The sequence below is a fragment of the Camelus ferus genome, chromosome 22 (genome assembly GCF_009834535.1).
Source record: "Camelus ferus isolate YT-003-E chromosome 22, BCGSAC_Cfer_1.0, whole genome shotgun sequence".
Classification (NCBI taxonomy): Eukaryota; Metazoa; Chordata; class Mammalia; order Artiodactyla; family Camelidae; genus Camelus; species Camelus ferus.
In genome coordinates this window covers 20,130,886-20,158,615 of record NC_045717.1, presented here as the reverse complement: position 1 = coordinate 20,158,615, position 27,730 = coordinate 20,130,886, and the positions used below count along the sequence as shown (strand labels likewise).

The window sequence follows — 27,730 nt, the reverse complement described above, 5'->3', positions numbered from 1 at the left end:
AGTGACTAGTGACTTCATCCTTGTAGAGGCAGATGGCGGGCAACAACTTTTCATCCACATAAGTTTTGTGCACAGGGTGTCAGGTGGGCAATCGATTACCTTTTTAATCATGAGTTCTACTCTCAAGAGGTCAAGCAAGCTCAGCTAATGTAACAACTCCCCACACTGGGAAGTCGAGAGATTCTTAAAAAAGTGATGCAAATTTCATGAAGGTACTACCTGAAATTAGAGTTCAGTTGACTCTGTATGGAATGGGTTTTGACCTAGAGTTGTGTTAATTAACTATTTATCCTCCCACCACCACCAGATAAAACATAATGAAGACCAATTAAGTATCAACTTTTTTTTTTTAACTTTGGTTTTAAATGCAAGAGATTTGGTTACAAGAGTAAGAATTTGATGCCTCTTTTACTTAAATAGAATTCACATTATTTTAAAACCTCACTAATAGACGTCATTGCTTTTATCATTTACTGTCACATATGTGTCAGTAACATATCATTTTGTGTGTTCACACTAGAAGATTCTCAGGGGAGTTTTTGTTGCCTTTCGGTGGTCCACGAATATTTATTACATGCCTACTCTGAGCTTGTTACAGTTTGCTCAGTCCCATGGGTACAATGGCAAACAAAATTTATAAGGGTTAGGTCCCCTGGAGTTTGCAGTGCAGCCATTAAGCCTAGGTGTATGTGATAGCTGATTTTTAGTTATTTTTAAATGAGACTGTGTCAGTGGAGGACTCAATCTAAGGGTTCAGAATGTCTCTTGAGAAAAAAAAGTTTTGGAAGCCGCAATCTGCAGTCTTAGAAATGACTGGGATACAGTCAGGCGATGGGCTGGGCTGTGGTGGGGTTAGGAATAGGCAGAGCATTTTAGCAGGAGGGCTCCGCACATGCAAAATCCTGGGAGCAGCTAAGAGCTGGGACTGTATCAGGAAGTGAGCAAGACAGGACTTGGCTGAAAAAAAAAACAAGAGAGGAGAAAGGTGAACTAGATTGCAAGAGTCCCAGCCACATGACCTGTAATCTTGAAAGCAAGTCTAAGGCTTAATTTCAAGGCTGGTAGGAAGCCATTGTGAACAGGGGCACCAACGATTAGATCTGTGTTTAGCAGTCAGCAGCATGGTAAGGCTGGAGTACTGATGGATGAACTTGACTGTTGGAGAAAAGATTACGGAGGAGTATTGAGTTTAGGAATGAGTGATGGTCATCTAGACTCCTGATGGTTGCAAAGTAGAACAAAGTGATGACGCTGGATTGAAGGTGCAATCCGTACTCATTAATTTCTTCACCCAGAATACCGTACGCTTTACAAAGTGGCTGGTGATGTGCTAGTGATTGGGCACAGGGTTTTAATAAGACCACTCTCTTGGACATTACAATCTAGTGGAAGAGGAAGAATATAAGTAAGCAAAGAACTGAATATGTAATTATAAATTGTGACGATGGCTACTTAGGGAGAATGGAAAGAGCTCTTAGACAGTAACACAGGAGGAGACTGGCTTTATATTGAATGTGGGGCTCACAATAAAGGTGATTCTGAGGAAATGACGTTTAAATGGACAGAAAAATAACAAGGAAGAATCATCCTTGTGTGGCAGGGGATGGGACAGGCGGGACAGCTCAGTAGTTGGGAGGATTTTTCTGGAGAAAGCGATCATTAAATAAATGATCGGATTTGGGTGGATCGAGAGAGAAGGTCCTGGCTTGGATTAGTCCGAGTGTCGGTTTCTACTGTGGTAGCATGGAGAATCTATAAAAAAATTTTAGGTTCGGGTGATTGCTGCCTTTAGGGGTTGGGGGAGAGAGAGCCTCTATTTTAAAATTTCAGTGGCTATTGTGGGCTGAGGCAAAGGAGTCAAGGATTTTGTGGGTTTTAATTGATTCCAGTCCACAGGAGAGGAGAAGGGCTTATCGAATAATGAATCTTCAGTTTCAGTTAACAATAGCTGTGGGGTGGGGTAAAGGGTGTGATACCAAGGATGCCTTCTGCCTGCTCTGAATACCTAGTGCAAATGTTTGAAGTGAAGGTTCTTTGGAAGAGATAAGTTCCGCCTGACAAGTTTCATCAGAGGTGCCTACAAAAAAATGTTAGATGGCCATAGTTGAAAAGGCAACAGGCTATATGGCTCTAAAGCTTAAATTTGAGATATCAAACTGGAGATTTGGGTATAATGTGCATAGAGATAGAAATTAAGTTCAAAGGAATGCTTATAGAATACAGAACACACAGAATAAGGCAAGAAGTAGGGGCCAGGACTGAGCCTTGAAGACAGTCAACAGTGGGAGAGGAGACTGTAGAGGAGACTGTAGAGGACTCTGTAAGAGAATGACCAGAGAGGTAAGACTGTGGTCACGAAAGCCCAGGGAAGAGAATAATTTATAGAAGAGGGTAGTGATGGAATTTCTGAGGGACCAACTAAGTCAAAGACAGGCTTAAATTCTCCTAATTCCTTGGCAGTCTTGGCAGAATGATGTCAATGAAGTGATGGTGAGATGGAAACCAGGTTGGAGTGTTAAGGGAGGTGAAGAAATGGAGAGGATGAGAGGGTAGATACTCTTTCAAGAAGTTTGGTGGAAAGGAAGAGAGATTGAGCAGTAACTGGAAGGTTAAGTGGATCTCGAGGCATGAATTTGTTTCAAAATGGGAGATATTTGATTATGTTTCAATGTTAAAGGTATGAGGACAGTGGAGGAGAAGTTGATGGTGATGGAAAAGAACAAAGGAATAATTAATAAAGCAAGCTTTCTGAGAAGATAAGTGATTAGACCAGTGGATCCTGGCAGGGCAACTGCCCCCTAAGGGCCATTTGGTAGTACTGGGAAACACTCCCCCCACCCCCCACTTCACAACTGGAAGAGATACTGCTGCCATCTAGTGGGTAGAGTTCAACAATGCTGCTAAGCATCCTGTAATGTGCAGGATGTCACCCCCATAACAAAGTGTCCAGCTCCTAATGTCAGTGGTGCCATGGATGGGAAACCTGGCATAGCAAAGTAGGAGATGCTGACTTTAGATAAGAAGGCAGACATCCTTGTTTGCAAAGTGCAAGAAACCATGCTGTTGTGGAACTACTTTTGAACTAGTGGCAAGAAGATGAGAAATCTTTCTCATCGTTGTTATAGTTTCTCTGGAAAGTAAGATTAAGTAAGATCATTGCTGTTGAAGAGGCAAAGTTGAGACCATACGGAATTCAAAATCTTGGAGAAACTGTGAAAAGGTCTTAGGAAACTAGGAGATTGAATTGCCTGTTGGGCTTTTCCTTAGTGTTGAGGACCCATTTAGAGTATGTGGCCTGAAACTTTTAGTGCTTCCCGTATAGCTGGTTGGGTAAGAATTACCCAGGCAGAAGAGACAATGGTTGGAATTATCCAAGCCAGGTGTTACAATAGGGCAGAGAGGAATTCGAGGTTTTGGAAAATATATTGTTGAAGTGACGGGCCATGGCATCTCATGTAGTGCCAAGTAAGTGAAGATTATAAACAGCAAGATAGGAGGGATGGGTAGCTTGGAAGCTTCTGTGAGTTAGGAGAGCGGATGGAATACGAACTGAAACGTGAACAAGGTGGATGTTTAGGAACCGTGTTCAGAAAGTGGGATGTCTGACTTTTTGCCTTGGAGAGGGCAGGAGTCTCAAGTGATGATAGGTTGAAGGTGTGTGCTTGAGATGTGGAAGCCATGGGTGTTTGCTAGTTTATGCCCAAGAACATGAAATCATATTGAATCAAAGCAGGGATGGGAGTTAAAATGATGAATGGGAGTCAGGTGCCAGTGACTTTAATAGGTCAGGCCTATATGTTGGTGCTAATAGGATGAGAAGCCAGTGAAGGATTTCAGTGGAGATGGGATTTTTGATAAGCGGTGGGTAATGTGGTTTGATAATGTAGAGGATATACATTAGGGCTGGGAAAGTCAAGAATACCCACCATGTTGCTTTTAGGTTGTACATGACATGCAAAACAAAGACCCAGGATCAAAGACAGTTTGAATCTGAAAGGAACACATCCTGATGCACTGTGATGGAATTGTCCTAAGTGCCACGGGGACACAGAAAGCACGTTAATTCTCCTGTTAATGTTTCTTCATTTCAGAGCCCTGCCTGGAGCGGACCATAGGAACAAGAAGAGGAGTTCTTGGTCTCCTGGTTGCTGTCTGGGTGTATTTACTACTTACAGACTTGCAGGATGGCAGACTTACATCTGTCCACAATATTTGGTAGATTGACTTCACCAGGATTAAGTGGACTCTGCACCTTAGAGTGGGCACAAAGGAAGGGAGCTGAGTAGCCACAGAGAACTGGGAAGAAGGGGTTGAAATGAGAGGAGGTGGGGATGGAGCTCTGTGAACCCTTGGAGCCCCAGAGTTTGCTCATGGCTGATTCAATGCCCTTTTGGGACTCTGGAGGAAGGGCATATGTGCATGGTGGGGAGGGGGGAGAAAATTTAGGGATGGCATTTCCTTATCCCATTTATTTGTTTTATAAAGCTGGGAAAGATAACAATTCAACCTTTCTGAATTTCAGTTTCCTTTCTAAGAAAATTGAGACTATAAATCCATTTCTCATGGATAGCAAAGTACCCTATTTTCTGACTCTGGTTGGAGAAGCTCTGGCTAATATGCATATTGCATGTGTGTGTGTGTTTGTGGGTGTATGTGTGACTCAGGTGATGTCGGACAATTTCGAGCCTTGTGAATGTTTGCAATAATGCATGTGCCTAGATGCTCATGGCACTCTCTTATCTAGCTCTGCCCGTTCAAGACCCTTCCTGTGCCCATGAGAGAATCACAGAGGTAGAAAACTTCCACTCTGGGTTACAGGTGAGTTAAAACTTTTTTCTTTCTCCTAAAATACTTCCCGTTCCCTAAGGTGAATGCATCTCCTTCCAGTACTCTGGAACCTCACAACCCAACCTGCGTTTTGAGACTTATGATGGTTCAGGGACTTCCAAAAAAAATTAATCTATTACCCTGCTAGTTACACTTTTTAGGCATCCCTCTGGCTTAGTCCTGTTAGTAAAATAAGTAAAAAGTAAAAGGAGGTTGTAAGACTGTCTTAGCTTCAGAAAATGTGTGGCCACTCTTGGGAAATAATTTTTTCATTTAGCAAACATTTCTCTCATTCTTGCAGTGTGTTCATGTCTCTGTTTGACTCTGAAGATAGAAGTTAGTAAGACTGAAAACTCGCAGGTTAGGGATGAAGCGACATATTTCATCATGTGTTAGAGATGCCTTAAATCCTTCCCTGGATGAGATCCCTTAAGGAGTGGACATGAATAGAGAAGGGGAGATTCTGAGAACTGAGTCCTGGCTTGAATAAAGAAACCTCAGAATCTTGAGTTTACTGTGAAACAGTCTTCCATCTCTAGCACTGTTACCCATGACCCCCGCCCCGGGAACACTGTTAGGGTTGGTTGCTGGTTGAGACAGAATGTGTTGATATTTTAGAACTCAATAACCTTTGAGGATGTGGCCATGGACTTCACCCAGGAAGAGTGGACATTGCTGAATTCTTCTCAGAGAAAACTGTACAGAGATGTGATGCTGGAGAACTACAGAAACCTGGCTTCGCTGGGTAAGTCTGGCACGACCCTGGGATTGATTTACTGAGTTGGGGCATGGATTTCTGGGATGAGCAAGCCCCAGTCACCTTGTGATGCAGACTGTATGCTTTTAAGAAAAACAGCTATATTGAGATATAATTTCATATACCATCATTTACCCGCTTAAAAGTATACAAAACAGTGTTTTGTTTTTATTATATTCATAGAGTTGTGCAGCCATCACCACTAATTCCAGAACATTTTCATTGCCCTGCCTACAGGGTGTTTCATTCTTCCCTGCCTGCAACCCATGGTGACAACTAATCTTCTTTCCTTTTTTTTTTTTCCAAGTTTTTTTTTAACTTTTTTTTTTGGTAGGTTTATTTGTGTATTTCTATTTGGAGGAGGTACTGGGAATTGAACCCAGGACCTCATGTATGTTAAGCAGGCGCTCTACCACTTGAGCTATACCCTGCCCCCACCTACTTTCCTTTTTGTAGATTTGCCTAGTCAGCATTTCATATTAATAGACTCATACCACATGTGGTCTTTTGGGACTTAACTTCTTTCACTTAGCGTAATATTTTCGGGATTCATCCATGTTGTAGCGTATATCAGTACTGAATTCCTGTTTGTTGTTGCATAATATTCTCTTACATAGTTCTACCATGTTTTGTTTATCTTTTCATGAGTTGATGGACATTTGGATCTTTGACACTTTGCTATTATGAATGATGCTGCTACAAACATTCACATACAAATTTTTGTAAGGACATACTTGGCATGGCTGTGCCTAGAAGTAAAATTGCTGGGTTTTTTGTTAACTCTATGGTTAACATTTTGAGGAACTGCCAGACTGTTTTCCAAACTGGTTGTATCATTTTACATTCCCTCAATGTATGCAGGTTCCTAATTCTCCACAGTTTTACTTATTATTTCCTGTCTCTCGGATTATAGACATTCTAGCAGTTGTGAAATGGAATCTCATTGTGGTTTGGATTGGCATTTCTCTAATGATTAATAAGGTTGAGCATCTTCTCATGTGCTTATTGACCATTTGTGTATCTTCTTTGGAAAAACATCCATTTAAATCCTGTGCTCAGTTAAAATTTGGATTGTCTTTTTTTTTTTTCCTACTGAGTTATGAAGGTTCTTTATATATTCAAGATACAAATCCCTTTTCAGATATATGATTTGCAGGTATTTTCCTTCATTCTCTGTGTTGCCTTTTCACTTTTTTGATGGTATCATTTGCAGCATTAAAGTTTTAAATTTGGAGAGGAGGGTATAGCTCAGTGGTAGAGTGCATGCTTAGTATGCATGAGGTCCCAGGTTCAATCCCCAGTACCTCCATTTAAAGAAATAAATAAACCTAACTATCCCCACCAAAATTTAAAAATAATGCTTGAGAAAAGAAGTTTTAAACTTTGATAAAGTCAAAGTTATGTACAAATTTATGTATTTTTTTCTGGACTCAATTTTATTCCAATGGTTTATGTTACCCTTATGCCAGTTCAATGCTATTGATTGCTGAGCGTTGTAGTAAGTTTGAAATTGGGAAATGTGAGTTCTCCAACTTTACTTCTCTTTTTCAAGATTGTTTTGACTATTCTGGATCCCTTGCATTTTCGTATGAACTTTAGGGTTAGCCTGTCAATTTCTGCAAATAATCCAGGTGAGAATTTTGTTGAGGTCTTCTTTCAATTCTGTCAACAGTGTTTTGTAGTTTTCAACATCTAAGACTTCGACTTCTTTTGTTAAATTTATTCCTAAGTATTTTCTTTATGATACTTTGGCAATGGAATTGTTTTCCTTTTTAATTTTCAAATTTAAAATTTTTTAATTTTTCTTCCAATTTTATTGAGATATAATTGGCATACGAGACTGCAAAAGTTTAAGGTGCATAGCATAATGGTTTGACTTACATACATCATAAAATGATTAAGTTTAGTGAACATCCATCATCTCATAGATACAGAGTAAAAGAAAAAATGTTTTTCCTTGTGGTAAGAACTCAGAATTTACTCTCAAATTTCATATGACACTCAGCAGTGTTAATTATATTAATCATGCTGTACGTTTCACCCCTAGTGCTTACCTATCTTATACCTGGAAGTCTGTACCTTTTGACCACCCTCTTCTAATTCTCCCTCCCTCAACCTCCCACCCCTTGATAATCACAAATCTGATCTCTTTTTTTCTGAGTTTGTTTTTAAAGTATGATTGACTATAACACTGTGTTACTTCCTGGTACACAGCACAATGGTTTTGATATTTTTGTACATTACAAAATGATCGCCATGGAATTGTTTCCTTGATTTCATTTTCGGCATGTTCATCGTTGTTGTATGGAGATACAGTTGATTTTTGTATACAACCTTTTACCTTGCAATATGTTGAATTTATTAGTTCTAATAGGTTTTTTTTGTGAATTCATTCAGATTTTATATTTATAAGCTCATGACATCTGGAAATAGAGACAGTTTTTCTCCTTTGTAAAGTGGATGCATTTTATTTCTTTTTTCCTCGCCTAACTGCTCTGGCTAGGCACCCCAGGATACTGCGGATTAGAAGTGGCCAAAGTGAATATCCCTTTCTTGTTCCTCATTTTAGAAGGAAAGTTTTCAGTCTTTTTCCATTAAGCGTATTTATTTCTTTAAAAATTTTTTAATTAAAACATTTTGTGGGGGTAGGTAATTAGGTTTATCTATTTATCTATAACTTTTGGTGGAGGTACCAGCGTTGAACCCATGACCTCGTGCATGCTAGGCATGTACTCTACCACTGAGCTATACCCTCCCCACCAAATATATTTATGATAAATGTTTTTAAATCTTTGTCTGCTAAATCTGAAATCTGGGACCCTCAAGGACATTTTCTGTTGGCTGCTTTTCTTACTCCTGTATATGTGGGATAATTCCCTATTTCTTTGCACGCCTCATTTTTTTGTTGTTGAAAACCGGACTTTTTAAATTATTTACCAACTTTAGTACTGGATCCTCTTACCATCAACGTTTGTTGTTGCTGTTACCAAGCCAAACTCAGGTCCATTCCCCTGATGCACAGCAAAGTCAACCTACTGACACCGGGTTACGGCAAGGTAATATTTATTGCAGGGCACCAATCAAGAGAGTGGGAGAAAAGCCTCAGTTCTACTCCAACCTGGCCTTTGAGTGAGGGGTTTTTTAAAAGATGAAGAACAAAGAGGCTGAGGTTAATCATCACCTTATGACATTTCTTAATCATAGTTTCAGAGTCAGGATGTCTCTGGTTTAAGATTCTCTGGCCGGGTCCGTGATTTGGGAGTCTGTTAGCTCCTCTTGCCCTGGAGAAACAACCTGAGTTTGTACGTTAATCATGATATTTATAATAGCAATTTTAGTTCATTAATTATGTTGTCGACAACAGCAGTTTTAGTCATCTGGCTGTGGTCGATTGATGTTCAGTTAGCACAGGATTGAGGTCAGAGGGGATAAGAAAGAAAGAGCATAAAGTTCCAGATAGAGAGATTAATCGTAGGCTCGATAAGGGAACTCAGTTGTAGGGGGATTTGGTTTCATTGCTGTCTTTTTTTTTCTTTTTTCCTTGTTGGTGCTTACTTGTTTAGTGACTTTTCTAGGTGAATTCCAGATTCTGTATTCCCTGCAGTATGCAGCCACAGTGTATTCTCCTAGTGGTTTTTTAAGCACATATTTAAAAGCCTGACTTCCGGGAGTCACTAGCTGGTCATTATAGTTCAATCGTCCACCAGTGATTGGTAAAGATTTTCTTAAATGCCTTGCCTGTATGTCTTCCACCCTTTCCCAAGGGGATCTACGGGAAAGTCACAGCTTTAAGCTCCAGGCAACTTATAAGACAGTCTTAGCGCTCACTTCCTGCTTGGACAGGGTCTTTAAAGTCAACCAAAGGTGAGTGACTTGGGACTTACTCTTTCCTGGATCTTTCCTGGGCACGTCCGTCACCTTGCTCATGCACTTAGCCTTTTAGATCCCCAGGAACTTGTTGGAGCTTTTCAAAATTCCATGTGGTTGTCTGGTTCTCTTGGTTTTCCTTTCAAATTTCCATCCAGTCTTCTGTAAAATCACAGCCTTAAGCATTTGGGAATGTTACTCCAGGTTGTTATTGTTTTGGTAATACCTTGAAGTTAAGGGCTTTTTTTTCCTTCTAGGCTGAGTTCTGAGTAAAATAAAATAGCCACAATACCGTGAGTGTAGAAATTTTCTAGAGAGCTGCAAGTTTAGAAAAAAATATATTGATTGATTGACTGTTCTGGGGATGGTTCTTTTAACAGAGTTCCCAAAGCAGTCAGACCTCTCTGTTGAGTGTAAGGCTGCTGGTGTTGGCCACTGTGCCACTGAGCTGGGGAGGGTGGAAGGATGGGAATATTCTTAAATGTCACAGAGCCTCTCTTACCAGGATTCAGTCATTTCTTTTGGATAGACAGTTTTCCATTTGTTGCTTTGGTTAATCTCCAAAGTTCTGAAATGATTGATTCTAGTTTTGCCCATCATTTGTTGTTTTAGTGGGAGGACAAGTTAACCATGGTCCTCATTCTATCATTCTGGAAGTTGATCTTCCAAATGCTTTACTTTTGCCTTCTCTATTAGAAGTTTGTCATCATTTTGCTGCCTGTAAAGTCACAATTGCCCATCTTCAGAACCTCAAAGACCAAGTGGTCACCACAGTTTGACAGTTTTTGCTGTACTCTGCATGGTCCTGTCATGTGTATTGTTCCCAATTACAGGACATCAACTCAGCAAACCTCCTCTCATCACCCAGATGGAGCAGGAAGATGACATGGAGGCAGCAGAGAGAAGGACTCACCAAGACAGCTGTCCAGGTGAGCCGTGGTTGTCTGTGAATGTCTTGCCTACCAGGTCTGGTTGGGGTGAGGAGGAGGTGCATTATGAGATGGCAGTAAGGAAACTTAAAAAAAATACCCTGTACATTTAAGGGGAAAGCAGAGACCATGTGGTGTGCTCTTCCTCGTGTAGTTCCAGCTTCCCCTCATCTTTCACTTTTTACCTATCATTTCATACTTTCCTGTGCTTTGAGAGAAAGACCTGGCTTGCTCTTTGGTATTTACATTTGGAATCATTGTCTGATTCTTCCCACTTTGCGTATGTAATAACAGCCTTTACCTGTCGACATGACTTTCGGTCATGATAGAATCATTCCTTAGTAAATGACATGAAATACTAAACAAGGGAAGTGCCATTAATTACTTTCATCATGAGTGGCTTCTTCTTTCACATTGTTGTCCTACGTTTAGGGTCAGTAATCGAAGAGAAAGCCATATGGGCCTTCCTTTTTTATTTATTTTTTTGTCATCATCATCTCACCACTCCATGCTGTAGAAGCTTGAGGTGATGTTTCCCGTTTGTTTCCGATTGGGTCTGGGCATTACCTGCTTTTTGTCAACATATTGTCACCTTGTCTTTTCCAAAACTTTCCCCTACTTTGTTCAGGTGAAATGATTCTCCTTAAAACCAAACAATCACCGAATAAGCAAGGTGTTTTGGAGAAATGTGCACTCAATGGCAGGAAGGTAAGAGTCAGATGGGGTAATTTCTTGTCTTCTGCATGAGAAGTCTAGAATTCTGTATGACAGAGAAGGACTAGGGGGTGATTGAGGCAAGTGGTATCACTCACTTCACCAACAGAAAGCAGCAGATTCTCTAAGTGTTGATTGGCGGGAGATTCATAACCTAGCTCCAAAAATGGTTACAGAGAATCTCCAAAGAAAATGTTTTCATAATGGACTTAGATATTAAATGTTTACGATATAATTCAGTCTAAGGCAGTTTCACGTTAAAGCTGCTGAAGAGGCTTCAGTGGAGCCATCTGGTATACCAGTCAGCTCATTCAAGCTGATAAACTCAGAAACTGCATATTCACTAGGAAAATGTTAAATTCTAATACTGATAAAGTGATTGTTAGACATGTCAGAATTTATATTGGGGGAGATTCTCAATCAATATAATGAACATGATAAATCTTGTGATCAAAACTCATATTTTAATCAACAGGAACAAACTCACAGAGGCAATCCCACTAAATGCAGTGAAATTGTTGAAGCTTTGAGCATGAAATCTAGCATTGCCCAGAATATGAGAATTTTCCCTGGAAAGAAACCCCATCAACACCTTGACTCTGAAAAACCCCTCAGAGATTGTTCACATCTTAAGCCACACGGGAGAATTCTTCCTGGGGAGAATTCTTATGAATGTAAAAAAGATAAAAATGCCTTCACCAGGAGCCCTTACTTAGCTGTGCACGAGGGACAACACAGAGGAAAGAAACCCTATGAATGCAGTGACTATGGCAAAGTCTTAAATTCAATCTCACATCTTGAGAAGCATGAAAAAAATCACGTTGGAGAGAAATCTTTTGCATGTAGTCAGTGTGGTAAAGTGCTACAGAGCAACTCGTCCATTAAGTTGCACATGAGAACCCACACTGGAGAAAAGCCTTTCAAGTGTAATCAGTGCGGGAAAGCCTTCAGCTCCAGTTCTTACCTTACACGCCACAGGAGGATTCACACTGGGGAGAAGCCCTATGAGTGCCATCACTGTGGGAAAACCTTCAGAGACAGCTCACTTCTCAGGCAACACGCAGGTACTCATTCAGAAGAAAAACCCTACAAATGTAATCAGTGTAGCAAAACCTTCAGTAGAAGCTCTAGGCTGTTGATGCACCAGATAACGCATACTGGGGAGAAACCCTATACATGCAGTGATTGTGGGAAAACCTTCAGTGTTCTCCCATATTTTAAAAGACATAAGAGAATCCATACTGGAGAGAAATCTATTGAATGTAGCCAGTGTGGAAAAGCACTAAGCAGTCAGTCATCTCTTAAGACACACCTGAGAATACATACTGGAGAGAAACCCTACACGTGTGATCAGTGCGGGAAAGCTTTTAGACTGAGCTGTACCCTTATCACACACAAGAAGATTCATACTGGAGAGAGACCCTGTAAGTGCAATGACTGTGGGAAAGCTTTCAGGGATCACTCGTGCCTTAAAGAACATGTGCGAATTCACACTGGAGAAAGACCCTTTACATGTAGTCAGTGTGGAAAAGCCTTCAGAGTGAAATCTTTCCTTGTTTTACACAAGAAAATTCACATGAGGACGACACCTGAATGTAAGGAATGTGGGAAAACCTTCCGTGGCCTCTTATCTTACAGGAGACATATGAAAAAACACACAAGGGACAAGAAACCTTTTAAGTGCAGTGAGTGTGGAAAAGCTTTTAGCAGACATGTGTCCCTTACAATACACAAGAGAACACACACTGGGGAGAAACCCTATGAGTGTGATCGGTGTGGGAAATCCTTCAGTGTAAAGTGTAACCTCAATGTGCACAAAAGAATACATACTGGGGAAACCCTGTAAATGCAGTGTCTGTGGGCGAACTTACAGTACGCCCTTGTCCCTTCAGCGTCATGAGAGAACCCATGCAAAATAAATCCCCTTTTAATGGCATCCTCTTTCAGTGAACTTTCAAACTTTAAGACTTACAGCCAAATAAATGCTAACCAGAGATCTGGTTGTGAAGAATGTGAGAAAGCCTCTGAATCATATGTTTGTGAAAGAAACCTGAGTTATGCAATGACTGCAAAATCTATTCATTCATTATCCCTTAGAAGATTTGTGATAACACTGAAGGGGAAATATTTTATTATTGTTAAGGCTTGTTACTTGAGAAAAATAAACACCTAATGTTTTAAGCCACCGTGTTTTCAGTGTGTTCTTTTGGGGGGGGAGGGTGTGTGTGTGTGTGGTGGTGGTGGTGGTGGAGGAAGGTTTTTGGTTTTTTTCACTTCTAGCTGACTACAGTCACCAACCAGTATGGTCCACAGAAGATCAGTTTTATTAAATCAGTTTTTATATATGGTAACTAAATTGAGTATTTGGTACAGGGATGTATGTTTAATAGATATTTACCTATTAAACAAAGCTTTTTTTGAGAAGGGATGTTGAAGTATATATGTATATAGTTTTAAAATATCTTATTCAGTTTCTTTTCATAAATGTTGCAGCAAACTTAATTTTCAGGAGCAACGTTTGAGAACCCTTTTCCTGTATTGTCATCAATCACCGTCATCTTTTTTTTTATTGAGGACTAGTTGATTTACACTGTTGTGTTAGTTTCCGGTGTACAGGATAGTGATTCAGTTATATATACATTCAGTTATTTATATTATTTTTCATGTTTTTCATTATAGGTTATTACAAGCTATTGAATATGGGTCTCTGTGATATGCAGTAGGACCTTGTTGTTTATCTATTTAGTATATAGTAGTTTGTATCTGCTAATTGCAAGCTCCTAATTTATTCCTCCCAGATCAGTCTCTTAAGCTGTGCTTACATATCATCCGTACACTTACACACTTTATGTCTCCTAACCTACCATTTGCTGCACAAGGTCTGTAATGAATCTCCCCATGAAGATTATGAATGGTTAAATTCTCCTTGGAATTCTGAACTTTTTACAACACATTTTGTTGGTTTCATTTAACATGTCCAAGAATGCACAACTCCATGAATTTTTATAGGTACAACAATCTATATTAACTCCTACAGACACTGGTCAAGATACACAACATTATCAGCACCTGAGAATTATCTTTAATGTTCTCTTTCCATCACTAATCACCCTGATTCCTCTCACCATGATGTAAGTACTCTACGGAATCATGTATTTTTAAAACAATTTTATTGAGGTATACTTTAATATACCGTAACCCCCCCCCCCTTTTGAAGTGTAAAATTCAATCGTTTTTGGTATGTTTGCAGAGTTACGTGCATTCTTGTACCTGATATCATATGTTATCATTTGTGACCGGCTCCTTCTGCTCCACATTTTGTTTTCAGGATTCATTTTTGCTGTTTTATTTAGCAGGAGTTTATTTTCAGTGTTGCATAGTTTTCCACAGAATGAATATGAACACTTTATCATTTAACCATTTTTGACATTTGAGTTGTTTATAGCTGAGGTAGTTTATTTCTGCCATGAACATTCTTGTACGTATCTTTTGATTCACAATTGTATATATTTTTGTTAGGTATATATTTAGGAGTGCAGTTTCTGGGCTGTATGTAATACATACGGTCATATAATACTACCAAACAATTCTCCAAAGTAGTTGCACCAATTTACATTCCCAGTATCTTGCCAATATTCCACATTGCCCTTTTCATTTTGCCCATTTTGATGAGTATGTAGTGCTATATTTTGATTTTTAAGATTTTAAAACCTTTTATTTTGAACTACTTTCACACTTAGAGCGAAGTTGAAGAGGTGGTACAGAGCACTGCTATATGTTCCTGAGGGTTTCCCAGTGTTAATGCAGTCAGTTTAGCTATTGTTTCCTTTAAGATTAGTGCTGCTTTGTGATTTCTTTGAGGTTGTTAGTTTATGTCTTTTTCATGCAACCTCTAAACGCCTCTCCAAGTAACTAGTGAATTGGTTTCCTTGCTACTTCTTTCCTGCAGTAGTACTAACCTCATTAATGTAGGGATTTTAAGAAAGGAGAAAGTTTTCTTAAGTGAAGATGACATGATACATTCTTTGCATCTCTGAGGCTCTGTCCCTGTGGGGACTTACACCACCCTGGTTCTCTGGTCCTTTAGTGATCATCTCTGGCTCAGAGAAGGCTGGGAATTGGTCTAAGGAGAAGCCCATCTGTTCCCTTCAGGGTAGATCCAAGAATCCAAGAATGAGATTCCCTGGAGGTGAGAAGAAATAGGTATGAAGAAACTGACATATACCTGTCCTCTCAGGGTCAGGAAGCCAGCCATCCAGGAGTTCTCCCTTCTAAGAGTTGTGCTCCTTAAGGATCTGAGCTGCCTTGGGGAAAAAACGACAGTACACATTTGGCTAATGAGGAGCTTTGAAAATTGAGCCCCTGGGGTCACAGAGACTGCAAATAGTCTACCTGTGGCCGTTCTACTCAACAGCCCTACTCAGGTCAGGAAACAGCACACTGGAGTCTCCTGAGGTAATCCCTCTTCCCCAGGAGCCGATTTCCTTACCTGGACCATCTGCCCTTCCTAGGGACAGGTTTTCTATCCCCATCTTTCAATATCCAGAGGAAAGGTGAATTACTCATGGATGGCTCCAGTGTAATCTGAAGTGCCCCCAATAAATGCAGTGAGAAGTGCATTGAACAATTTATCTATTTTTAACCAGCCTGTCTGGAGGACATCCAAGAGGTAAGAGAAGGTTCAGTGGAGTTAGGTTATAAATGAGATTCCAAATTTTTGATCCTTTTCTTCCTATATGCACTTTCCTGCGTCCATCCAATTTGCAATCAGCTTTCATCACTTATGGTTCCTGTCCTACTCTGTCTTCTAAATTCCAGGGAATCCTTCTCCACCTGAGCATGAATTATCCCTTCCAGAAATCTGGAAGATATTCTACATTTCTCTAGTTTCCCTCCTTTTTTTATTTTTTTGTTTTTGGTTGGGGTTGGGTTTGTGTGTGTGTATGTGTGAATGGGGCTGGGGTGGAGTGAGTTTAGCTTCTCAGTTTTCCCATTCCTAGTTCCAGAATGGGTTAAACACACATGTCAAATGATTAAATATTTCAGAAGACAGTATATGAAGGTATTTTTATGACCTCAGAGAAGTTAAGCATTTCTTAAGAGGATAACACAATCTAAAAGTTAAAGACTGAGACATTCAAGCATTTTAAATGTAAGCAATTAAAACAAGTGACTCAAGAATGAAAATTTGATGAAAACAAATATATGTATATATATGCATGACTGGGACATTGAGCTGTACACCAGCGATTGACACATTGTAACTCATGATACTTCAATTAAAAAATTTTTTAAAAAGAATTAAAATTCAGAATTGTTCTTCCAATATAATGAAAAAATCAGGGCAAATAAACTTCCAGTGAAGTATTTCCAAATATTTCAATATCACCCCATCAATATCAATGTGACTTTATTCTCAGTACAGAAATAAACGTTTAATATATTCCAGTACTCTTCAAAAGTCAGTCCTTCTCCCCTGCTCCCCTCTAACCACCGTTCTACTTTCTATCTTTATGAATTTACCTATTCTAGGTACTTTATAACTGAAATCATACAATATTTGTCCTTTTCTGCCTACCTTATTTCATGTAGCCTAATGTTTTCAAGGTTTATTCATGTTGTAGCATGTGTCAGAATTTCATTCCTTCTTATAAACCTGAAATAAGTAAATAAATTTCACACCTACAATTATAACCAGGCTTTCTAATATCATTGATTACATAGATATGCATTGGTTGTATCTTTTTTGTGTGTGTGAAAAAGGAATACTGGAATTCAGTTAAAGAAGGATGATGTGTCCACATCACAGTGTTGCATTGTACGTGAAACAGATGTGAGCAGAAACAGGTGGAGAAGTGAAAGGTGAACATTTGGCCTCATAAGCATCAGGGAATCAACAACCACTTTGGATTTTTCCATTATATCTTCTTGGTCTTTAAGAATTTGTACTGCCCTGCCATCCAAATGATAAAATCATTTGGCTAATGAGGACCTTTGGATATTGATCCTCCAGAGGTACAGAGACTAGAAATTGTGTGTGACAACCTCACTCAATAGCCCTTCGCTGGTAAAGAAACAGTACACCTATGCCTCCTCCCGGAGATGATCCCTGTAGCCCAGGAGCCTGGTGCTTCACTCAGCTCCTCTCCTCTCATAGAGCTTCAGTCTCCGTCATTCAACATCTAGGAGAGATGCATCTCTAGGAGAGAGTCCATCCTTGCACGGTGACATCATCCAGGTAACCTAATTTCCTCCTTTGATGTTGGGAAGTGAGGGCAGGTGTTTTACTACAAATTTATCCAGGGGAAACCATGAGGAGAGTACATGCATAAAATGTTTAGAACCAAGGCATTCACTTGCCTCTTGCCTGTCTTCTATCTTGACATGTTCCCTTGAACCTCCTGCAATCCTCAAACAGCTCTCCTTCTGTTGAGTCTCCTACTTGCTGTGCCCAATAGCGAAGACTGTTTTCCTCAGCAGGAATAGGCTCATTTACAAACATGATGATTGCTTCAGTCGTTGCTACTGTTTAAGTTCAGCTTTGTAGCAGTTTCGAGGAGAAGGAGTCTTGGGCAGTTTCACCATATCTTCCAGTTCTGGGTTTTCTTTTTTTTATTATTATTATTATTTATTTCTTAAAATTTTTTGTTGATGGGGGAGGTAATTAGGTTTATTTGTTTATTTTTAGAGGAGGTACTGGGGATTGAACCCAGGACCTCATGCATGCTGAGCATGTGCTCTACCACTGAGCTATACCTCCCCTCAAGTTCTGGGTTTTAAACACACCTTTGTATTGTCTCTGTTGCAGGCTTTGAGTTCTCGGAAAGAGGTGGCCATCCAGACAGACTCATCAGCCTGACTACCTGAGTCTCTCAATAAAGTTACCAAATGTTTGAAATAATCAGAAAAGCACAGATAGTGTGATTTTTTAAATGACCATTTCTCAACCCTTTCCAGAATTCACAAATGTTGACACGCTCCTTTATTAACTTCAGGTCTTTTTTTCAAAGTGACATGCATATGGAAGGCATCCCTCCCATCCATCCCTTCCCTTCTCAGGATGGTGTTTGCCTCTTGTGATGCTCATGCTGCTGATTAGGGACCACATCCTTCCCATCAGATTCATCAACAGCATGGAACTCAGAAACCAAACAGATGTTTCAGAATTTCTTCTCCTGAGACTGACAGAGGATCCAGAACTAAAGATCGTCTTCTTCAGACTGTTCCTGTCCATGTACCTGGTCACGGTCCTGGGAAACCTGCTCATTGTTCTGGCTGTCCTCTCTGACTCCCACCTCCACACGCCCATGTACTTCTTTCTCTCCAGTCTGTCCTTTACTGACATCTGTTTAAGCACAACCCTGCTGCCAAAGATCCTGGTGAACATCCAAGCACAGACTCAGAGCATCACGTACACAGGCTGCATCACTCAGATCTGCTTCGTCCTGACTTTTGTTTGTTGGGATAATTTTCTCCTTTTAGTGATGGCCTATGACCGCTATGTGGCTATTTGTCACCCACTGAGATACACAGTCATCATGAAGCCTCGCCTCTGTGTTCTGCTGGTTCTGCTCTCCATGTTCATTAGCACTGCGGACGCCCTGCTCCACGGTCTGATGGTGCTGCGACTGTCTTTCTGCGCAGACCTGGAGATCCCCCTCTTCTTCTGTGAAGTTGTTCAGGTCATCAAACTGGCATGTTCTGATACCCTCCTCAATAACATCCTGATATATTTTGCAGCTTACATGTTTGCTGGTGTTCCCCTTTGTGGAATAATTTTCTCTTATATTCAAATTGTCTCCTCTGTTTTGAGAATGCCATCAGCGGGCAGAAGGTATAAAGCTTTTTCCACTTGTGGTTCTCATCTCTCAGTTGTCTCCTTGTTCTACGGGACAGCTTTTGGGGTGTACATCAGTTCTGCAGTTACTGACTCTTCCAGGAAGACTGCAGTGGCTTCACTGATGTACACGGTGGTCACTCCCATGATGAACCCCTTCATCTACAGCCTGAGGAACAGAGACATGAAGGGAGCTTTGAGGAGACTCATTGGGAGGGTACCCTCTTTTCTGTGATTATATCATCAGATTTGGGATCAGTTTCACTAGACTAAATCAAAGTTAAGGAAAATAATGAGCTAGAGTGCCTGACCCATCCATCATAATTTCTACTTAAACAAATAGATAACACAATGGCTAAGTGCATTTTAACTTACGGTTAAAACCTGACTTGAGCTTTTTTTTTTTTAGCTCTTTGATGTTTAATACAAGATTTCTGTTCTCTAAGATAAGTATTTGGTTAGGGTCTATAGAAGCTGAATCTGAGGCACATGTTCTTGGAATAGTGATTTTGTGGGCAATGTCTTCAGCACAAGGGAAGTGGTAAAGGTGGATAGGTCAAGGGAAGGATTTAAACAGGTCCATGATAATAGCAGAGACTAGAATCTGCCTGACTGCATGAATAGCACCATGTGAATTGCACCCCAGAGTGAAGCCTACTGTGTGACATGGTGGTTGATCTTTTATACTCCAGCTCAGGAATTCCTGAGACTGGTCACTAGTAAACTGGACATGTGTGGGGCAACATCTTCATCCACAATACTCAGCTTCACCATCTGTAAAAATGCCATGATTAGATTATCCCAGTGGTTTGAAATAACTGAGAGAGATTTGACCTTGATCAGTAAGGAAGCCTTTCTTTCTGAGAAGAGAAAGAAATCCTGCCTCTAATATGCTCACATGACACTCATAGTAAACATGGGAAATTAGAATTAGAATTAGGAATATGGAAGGTCCTTTCCTCAATTTTAATTGTTAAAATATCATATACAAAGTAGTGCTTAAAATGTATGTGTAGGTCTGCATGAAGAGTAACATAATAGCCATGCATGGACCTACCCTGAAGTTAAAAATAAAGCAATGCCATCATTGTAGAATGCAACTCTTCCTCAATTTTTATCACCCTCTTCTCCTCCCACTGACAGATACAACCCTGAATTTTTAAAACAAGAAATGAATGAACTTTATTTTTAGAGCAGTTTTAGGTTTACATCAACTTGAGCACATAGTGCAGAGAGTTTCCATGTACCCACTTCCCCTACGTGTACCACCTCCCCAATACTGACAGCCTGCTCCAAAGTGGTCCACGTGTTACAACTGATGAGCCTACACAGACACATCATTGTGACCCAAAGTCCATAGTTTACATCAGGATTCACTCTTCTTTATTTTTAAAAAATTTTTAAGGGAGGTACTGGGGACTGAACCCAGGACCTTGTGCATGTTAAGCATGCGCCCTGCCACTGAGCTATACTCCCCCCTCCCCAGGATTCACTCTTGGTGTTGTACATTTTATGGGTTTTGACTGATGTATAATGACATGTATCTATTATTGTAGTATCATACTGAATGGTTTCACTGCCCTAAAAATCCTCCATGCTCCACCTATTCATGCCTCCCTTCCTACTAACCCCTGGCAACCACTGATCCTTTCACTGTCTCCACTGTTTTGCCCTTCCTAGAATGTCATATAGCTGGAATCTTAACAGTATGTAGCTTTTTCACATTGGCTTCTTTCATTTAAATGGTTCCTCCATGTCTTTTCATGGCTTGATAGCTCATTTCTTTCTTGTGCTGAATAATATTCCACTGTGTAGATATACCACAGTTTACCCATTCACCTGCTGAAGGACATCTGGGTCCTTCCAAGTTTTGACAGTTATGAATAAAGCTGCTATACACATCCATGTGCAGGTTTTTGTGCAGACATTAGCTTCCAATTTATTTACTTAGTTTTGCATTTACTAAAATCTTTCTTTTCTTTTTTTTAATTAAAGTACAGTTACAGTGCATCAATTTCTGGTGTACACCACAATGTCCCAGTCATGCAAATTCATACATGTATTTGTTTTCATATTTTTTCATTAATGGTTATTATAAGATACTGAACATAGTTCCCTATGCTATATATACAAAAGAAACTTTTAAAAATCTGTTTTTATATATAGTAGTTAATAAGTCTCAAACTCCCAAATTTATCCCTTCCCACCCCGTTTCCCTGGTAACCATAAGATTGTTTACTATGTCTGCGAGCCTGTTTCTGTTTTGTAGAGGAGTTCATAGTGTCCTTTTTTTTCTTTAGATTTAACATATGAGTGATACTTGGTATTTTTCTTTCTCTTTCTGGCTTACTTCACTTAGAATGGTGATCTCTAGGTCCATCCATGTTGCTGTAAATGGCATTATTTTATTCTTTTTTATGGTTGAGTAGTATTTACAATTCATTTAGATAGATGCCAAGGAGTGTAATTGCTGGGTTGTATGACAAGTCCATGCTTAGCATTGTAAAAAACTGCCAAACTGTCTTCCGAAGTGGCTGGCCATTTTGCATGGTCACCAGCAATGAACAGAGTTCCTGTAATTCCACATCTTCACCAGTATTTGGTATTGTCAGTATTCCAGATTTGGGCCATTCTAATAGGTGTGAAATGATAACTAATTGTTTTCATTTGCAATTCCCTAATGATATAGGTTGTCGAACATCTTTTCATATGCTTATTTTCCATCTATACATCTTCTCTGGTGAGGTGTCAAGATCCGTGCTCCAGGGGAGAGGGTGTAGCTCAAGCGGTAGAGTGCATGCTTAGCATGCACAAGGTCTTGGGTTCAATCCCCAGTACTGCCTCTAAAAGTAAATAAATAAGTAAACCTAATTACCTCCCCCTCCAAAAGAACCAAAAACAAAAACAATTTAAAAATAAAATAAATATTTTTTAAATAGAAAAAGACCTTTGGGCCATTTTTAAAATCACTTGTTTGTTTTCTTATTGTTGAGTTTTAAGAATTTGTTTTGTATATATATATATATGTATTTTTTTTTAAGAATTTCTTGTATGTTTTAGATAACAGTCCTTTACCAGGTGTGTCTTTTGCAAATATTTTATCCCATTCTGTGGCTTGCTTCTCTTTCTTTTCACGTTGTCTCTTGCAGAGAGGAAGTTTTTAATTTTAATGAACTCTAGCTTGTCAGTTATTTCTTTCAAACATCATACCTTGACGGTATATCTGAAAAGTCATCATCATATCCAAGGTCATCTAGGTTTCCTCCTATGTTACCTTCTGGGAAGTTTATTGTTTTACATTTTATATTTAGGTCTATGACCCATTTGATTTAACTTTCGTGAAGGGTGTAGTTTTTGTCTAGATTCAGTCTTTTTTGCTTGTGGATGATGTCCTGTTGTTCCAGCACCATTTGTTGAAAAACGTACCTTTGCTCCATTATATTGCCTTTGCTCCTTTACGAAAGATCACTTGCCTGTATTTATGTGGGTCGTCTCTGGGCTCTCTGTTCTGTCCCAGTTGAGCTATCTGTCTGTTCATTCACCGACTTTCTCCATCTCATCTGCAGTTTAGTGCCTGACATTAATTTTAAAGAAATTTCTCAGTCACTAGTACTCAAATATTGTTTCTGTTCCTTTGTTTCTTACTTTGCATTGTGCTATTCCTGTTACGTATACGATACAACATTTATAGTTGTCCCACAGTTCTTAGATATCCTGTTCTTTCTGTCCTCTTTCTCTTCGCTTTTAAGTTTTAGAAGTTTCTGTTGTCGCGTCCTCAAGCTCAGAGATCGTCTCCTTGGTTGCTTTCAGTCTACTGTGAACCCGTCAGACGCATTCTTCGTTTCCGTTACAGTGGTCTTGGTCTCCAGCATTTCTCGTTCATTCTTTCTTAGAATTTACACGTCTCTGTTTACATTATCCACCTGTGCTTGCATGTTTTCTACTTTCCCATTCAATCCCTTAATATATTAATCAAAGTTAAAATTCCAGCCTTGGTGCTGTATCTGATTTTGGTTCTGACGCTTGCTCGGTCCCTTCACACTTTGTTTTTGCCTTGTGCTGTGCCTTATAATTGTTGAAAGATGGACAGGAGGCATTAGGTAAAGGGAAGGAGGGTGAAGAGGCCTTCAGCAAGGTAGTGGTGAGGGGTGGGGGAAGGGGAAACGCTCAGTCCTGTGACTGGTCTCCGTCTTTCACGAGCCTCGTTCCCGGGCCGTGAACTTCACAGGTGCTTCTCAGTTTTCAGGTGGGACAGGCTGGCGAGAGAGGGCTGGAGTGGGCTGTTTCCCTTCCCCCAGGTCCGTTAGGCTCTGATAAAAGCCCAGCGGGCCAGCCGCTGGTTAACGGGTTTCCCCTGAGGTCAAGCCCGTCAAGCAGGGCGCGCGCTGGTGAATTTCAGCGGTTCCTTTGCGCGCGGCCCCGCCAGGAGAGCGAGCGGAGTCGCCTCCGACGCTCGCTGCGAGAACCCGGGCTCAGCTCGTGCGCGTAAGACTCGTGAAAGCGTGGGGGTCGGAGTGACTGGGTGCCCCTCAGTTTTTGACTCTCAGACTCGTCCACGCTGAGCCTGCAGGATTCGTTCGTTGAAGTTTCGATTTTCCTACGTCGACGCCAGTTCCTGCAGGGGTTCCTGCTCTGGTAAGTCGTGATTATCCACCTGTCTCTTCAGGTTTGCGAGCAGTGGTTTGCCCTGTGACCTCAGTTCTCCGATGGATTTAGGAAAAGCTGCTGCTTTTTCAGTTTGTTCGGCTTTTTACTGGTTGTGAGGGCAGAGTGGCGACTTCTAAGCTCCTTACATGCAGGACTGGAAAGTGGAAGTCTGAAGTACCAGTTTTATGTGATGACTTCCTATGAATGTGAAATTGTGTTGCAGAATAAATACCAAGTTCTTTCTTTCCTCTTGCAAAGGTTCCTTCTTCCTTGGTTCAATACCGCACTGGAAGGGGCCCACGTTGTATTACTGGAAATTTTCAATGATTAACGTTTCCAGTTGTTTTCTTCCAATGATAGAAGACATGTGCTTTTTGAAAGTTTCATCTTTAGCATTTCATGTAATGGTTTTTATATGTATGGTGCAGAGTGAAAAGTTGTACATTTAAAAAATTATTTTTACCCTCTGGGAGCTTCTGGTCTAAACTGCGTTTTCTCCCTCTTATGTAGCAAGCATTCTTTCTGGTGTAGGGTGGCAAAGCCTGGAGAAAAAGCATTAATGCGATTCCACCGTCCCTGGTAGTCTCTGAGGCCTCTGGAAAGTTCTAAAATACTAAAATGCAAATATGCACCCTAAGGGTGAGTTTCACAGTATTCATTACAACAGGCATTAAAACACTTGTAAGCAGACTTTTTTTCATTGTTTGAGTCAGACTGCTGCTTATTCATTTCAAAGAGTCTAAAATTCCTTCCAGTTGTCCAATTCTACACTTTTTTCCTTCTGTTTTTCTCATCCAGACATGAATGGGATCATGGCTAAAACCTTTTCTGTCAAGACCCTGCTGGGCAATAAATCGCCTTCTCTTTTAAGCAGTAAGTGATTTCGTTTCTCTCTAATCAAGGCATCCAAACTGACTACACTTTAATAAAATACATATATACAAAAAAAGATAGTGCCTTATGAAGGATAATATCCAAAACCACTAAAAAAGTTTTTTTAATTATCAAAAAGAAAAAAAAAAGGCATCCAAATTGTTGCATAAATTGGTAAGACAAACCCAAGAGAAACGGGACTTGAATACTGCTGTTAACCTTTATTTCTCTGCAGTTATTTTTAAATAGCAATGTCTTATTACTTTTTTTGAAGTATGTTGATTTACAATGTTGCTCATTTCTTTTTTAAAAATTTTATTTTTCATTGAAGTTTAGTTGGTTTATGATTTTAAGTTAATTTACAATTTTCAGGCGTATAGCAAAGCAATTCAGTTATACATATACATGTGTATTTTTTTCAGATTCTTTTCCACTATATGTTATTACAAGAAATTGAATATAGTTCCCTGTGCTATACAGTAGGTCTTTGTTGTTCATCTGTTTTATATATAGTAATGTGTATGTATTAATCACAAACTCCTAATTTATCCCTCCCCTGACCTTTCCTCTCTGGTAACCCTGGTTTGTTTCCTGCGTCAGTGGGGCTCACTACTTTTTGATACTTGGAGTCATCTCTGCTTCTGCTACCAGAGAATGTTTTGTCCAGATTCAGCATCATCTGTGATAAATTCTAAGTTTTTTTTTCTACCATCTCATTTTTTTAAATGTATTTTTTATTGAAGTATAGTCAGTTACAGTGTATCAATTTCCGGTGTGCAGCATAATGTTTCAGTCCTACATATATATACATATATTCGTTTTGATATTCTTTTTCATTAAAGGTTATTATAAAATAGTGAATATAGTTCCCTGTGCTATACAGAAGATTGTTTTTTTTTAATCTATTTTATACATAATAGTTAGTGTTTGCAAATCTTGAGCCCCCAGTTTATCCCTTCCCACCTCCTTTCTCCCCGGTAACCATAAGATTATTTACTATATCTGTGAGTCTGTTTGTTTTGTAGATGAGTTCATTAGTGTCTTCTTTTTTTAGATTCCACATATGAGTGATATCATATGATATTTTTCTTTCTCTTTCTGGCTTACTTCACTTAGAATGACAATCTCCAGGTCCATCCATGTTGCTGCAAATGGCATTATTTTACTCTTTTTTATGGCTGAGTAGTGTTCCATTGTATAAATACACCACAGCTTCTTTATACATTCATCTGTTCATGGACATTTTGGTTATTTCCATGTCTTGGCTATTGTAAACAGTTCTGCTGTGAACATTGGGGTGCATGTATCTTTCCAAATCAGAGTTTCCTCCAGATATGTGCCCAGGAGTGGGACTGCTTCATCATGGGGTAACTCCATTTTCAGTTTTTAAAGGAATCTCCGTACTGTTTTCCATAGTGGCTGCGCCAAACTGCATTCCTACCAACAGTGTAGGAGGGTTCCCTTTTCTCCACATCCTCTCCAGTATTTGAATTGCAGATTTATTTTAATGGCTATGTTTTTTCCTCTCTCTCTCTCTTTCCATTTATGTGCTTACACTTTATCACCTAACAGATTCACAGTAGCCCTTACCGATTACCTGTCCTGCAGCCTTTGGATTCAGTCTGATAACCAATCCCTGCTGCTCGGTGATTGTGAATATCAACAATCCAGTCACCAAACCATCGGGAAGCTTCATTCAGTTCTGCCTTAGAGGCTTGTTCTGAAACTTTCTGCTGTTCTAAGTCCAGAGTCCCCGTCCCAGGAAGTGTCCTCAACTCTCGTGTTCACTCCGGTTTCTCAGTTACAAACCTCCACCTGAGCTACAGGCTTTTTAAACTTTGTATCTCTGTGTCTTTTGGAATTTTCCACTACTTGACATGTTTGAAGCAAATGTGGGATGAAGCAAATTTTACATGTTTGAGCAAATGATAAGGGCTGACATTACAGAGCTATGTTGTCTCATGTTGATTTTAATGCATCAAGAAATTGTAGGTTAACAAAGTTTATACAGCAGCATAAACACGAGAACAATAAATTGATAAACACATGAAGATACTGAATTCCTTGAAGATGAAAATGACTTTAATTAACATTAACGTGGCATACTATCGTCAGCTATTAGATAACGGGTCAAATCTAGCTGAACACGCTGGAAGTAAACCTGCACACCAGTGTTTTGCTCTGGCATTAGAACCACTTACAACTCTATGAAAAATTAAGAAATGGACATGAACAGGCACAGATGCAGGGAAGTGGATGGTGGACACTTGGCCTCGTGGGGTAAGGGAAGCAGCCCTCCTGAATTCCTCCCAGTAGAGCCTTAGTCTTAAGGATGTGCACTGTCCTGGGATCACAGTGACAATAAATTTCTTGGTTAATGAGGAGCTTTGGAAATTGAATCTCTAGGGTTCCAGACTGCAGTCTGCCTGTGACCATCTCAATCAATAGTCATTTCCCAGAAAAAAGCAAAACAAAACAGCACACCTGAGGCTCCTGCCATAAATGACCCACCCCTCCTGCCCAGGAGCAGGGTGACTCGCTCAGACCCTTTGCCCTTCCTGAGGACATGGTGCATGTCGGTGTGGTGCATCAGAGAGTCAAGCGTCATTCCACTGTCATGCCTCCAGGTAAACTAATGTCCCTTAATGAATGACTGGAAATGAGGGCAGGGGTTTTGGTACAGGTTCATCCAGGAAAAGCTATGAGGCGAGTATTTATACCAGATGATTAGAACCAAGTCTCCCTGCGCAACTTATGTCATCTTCACATGTTTTTTTATTTTGCCCCATAACTTAGGCACTTCGTATTTACTATTATTGTACTCTGCTATGACCTTCACCTTTCCTACCTTGGTAGACATCTGCTTGTTCTGAGACAGGGTGACTTTTAAAGAAATTTCTGGCATTTCTTTGTGTTCCTGCGGTGGTGCGGGTGGGCAGAAAGGTTGGTAAAGGTTACTTTATCTTTCCTGGTTGTTGACATATCCATGTATTATTTCTCTTGCCTGACGCTGAGGTGAGTGGGGATCCAGAGAGAAACTTCAACAGCCTCTCAAGTCTGTTTCTCTCCATAAAATTACCAGATGTTTTAAATAATCCCACCAGGATAGATTAATAGCGTAAGTTAAAAAAAAAAACACATCTTAACCCTTTCTTTTATTAATTGTTTATGCTCTGATATATCAGCCAAGATGGTCTTTGCCTTTTGTGAGAATCCTACTGTTTCTCTAGGGACCACACATTTCAATGATTTTTTTTGAACCACATCTTTTTCATCAGA

General features: G+C 39.9%; 2 protein-coding genes across 2 annotated transcripts; both read left to right on the top strand.

The window, feature by feature from the left end:
- Positions 1–36: 36 nt before the first annotated feature.
- On the top strand, positions 37–13,279 carry LOC102520580 (zinc finger protein 135-like). The gene is made up of 7 exons (XM_032465559.1): positions 37–83; positions 4,092–4,215; positions 4,745–4,818; positions 5,446–5,572; positions 10,285–10,380; positions 11,009–11,088; positions 11,570–13,279. The coding sequence occupies exons 2-7, from the start codon at positions 4,185–4,187 to the stop codon at positions 12,938–12,940; spliced, it is 1,779 nt and encodes a 592-aa protein (XP_032321450.1). The 5' UTR covers positions 37–83; positions 4,092–4,184; the 3' UTR covers positions 12,941–13,279.
- Positions 13,280–18,039: 4,760 nt separating this feature from the next.
- Positions 18,040–19,296, top strand: LOC102513150 (olfactory receptor 7G1). Its single transcript, XM_006179385.2, has one exon. The coding sequence runs from the start codon at positions 18,174–18,176 to the stop codon at positions 19,164–19,166; it is 993 nt and encodes a 330-aa protein (XP_006179447.2). The 5' UTR covers positions 18,040–18,173; the 3' UTR covers positions 19,167–19,296.
- Positions 19,297–27,730: the final 8,434 nt, after the last annotated feature.

Excerpts from the sequence above, each read along its gene's own strand:
- LOC102520580 (XM_032465559.1), top strand. The coding sequence starts at position 4,185 with ATGGCAGACTTACATCTGTCCACAATATTTG. Across the intron at positions 4,819-5,445 it reads ACTTCCACTCTGGGTTACAG|AACTCAATAACCTTTGAGGA; the intron begins GTGAGTTAAAAC and ends TTGATATTTTAG. Across the intron at positions 5,573-10,284 it reads CAGAAACCTGGCTTCGCTGG|GACATCAACTCAGCAAACCT; the intron begins GTAAGTCTGGCA and ends TCCCAATTACAG.
- LOC102513150 (XM_006179385.2), top strand. The coding sequence starts at position 18,174 with ATGCTCATGCTGCTGATTAGGGACCACATCCTTCCCATCAGATTCATC.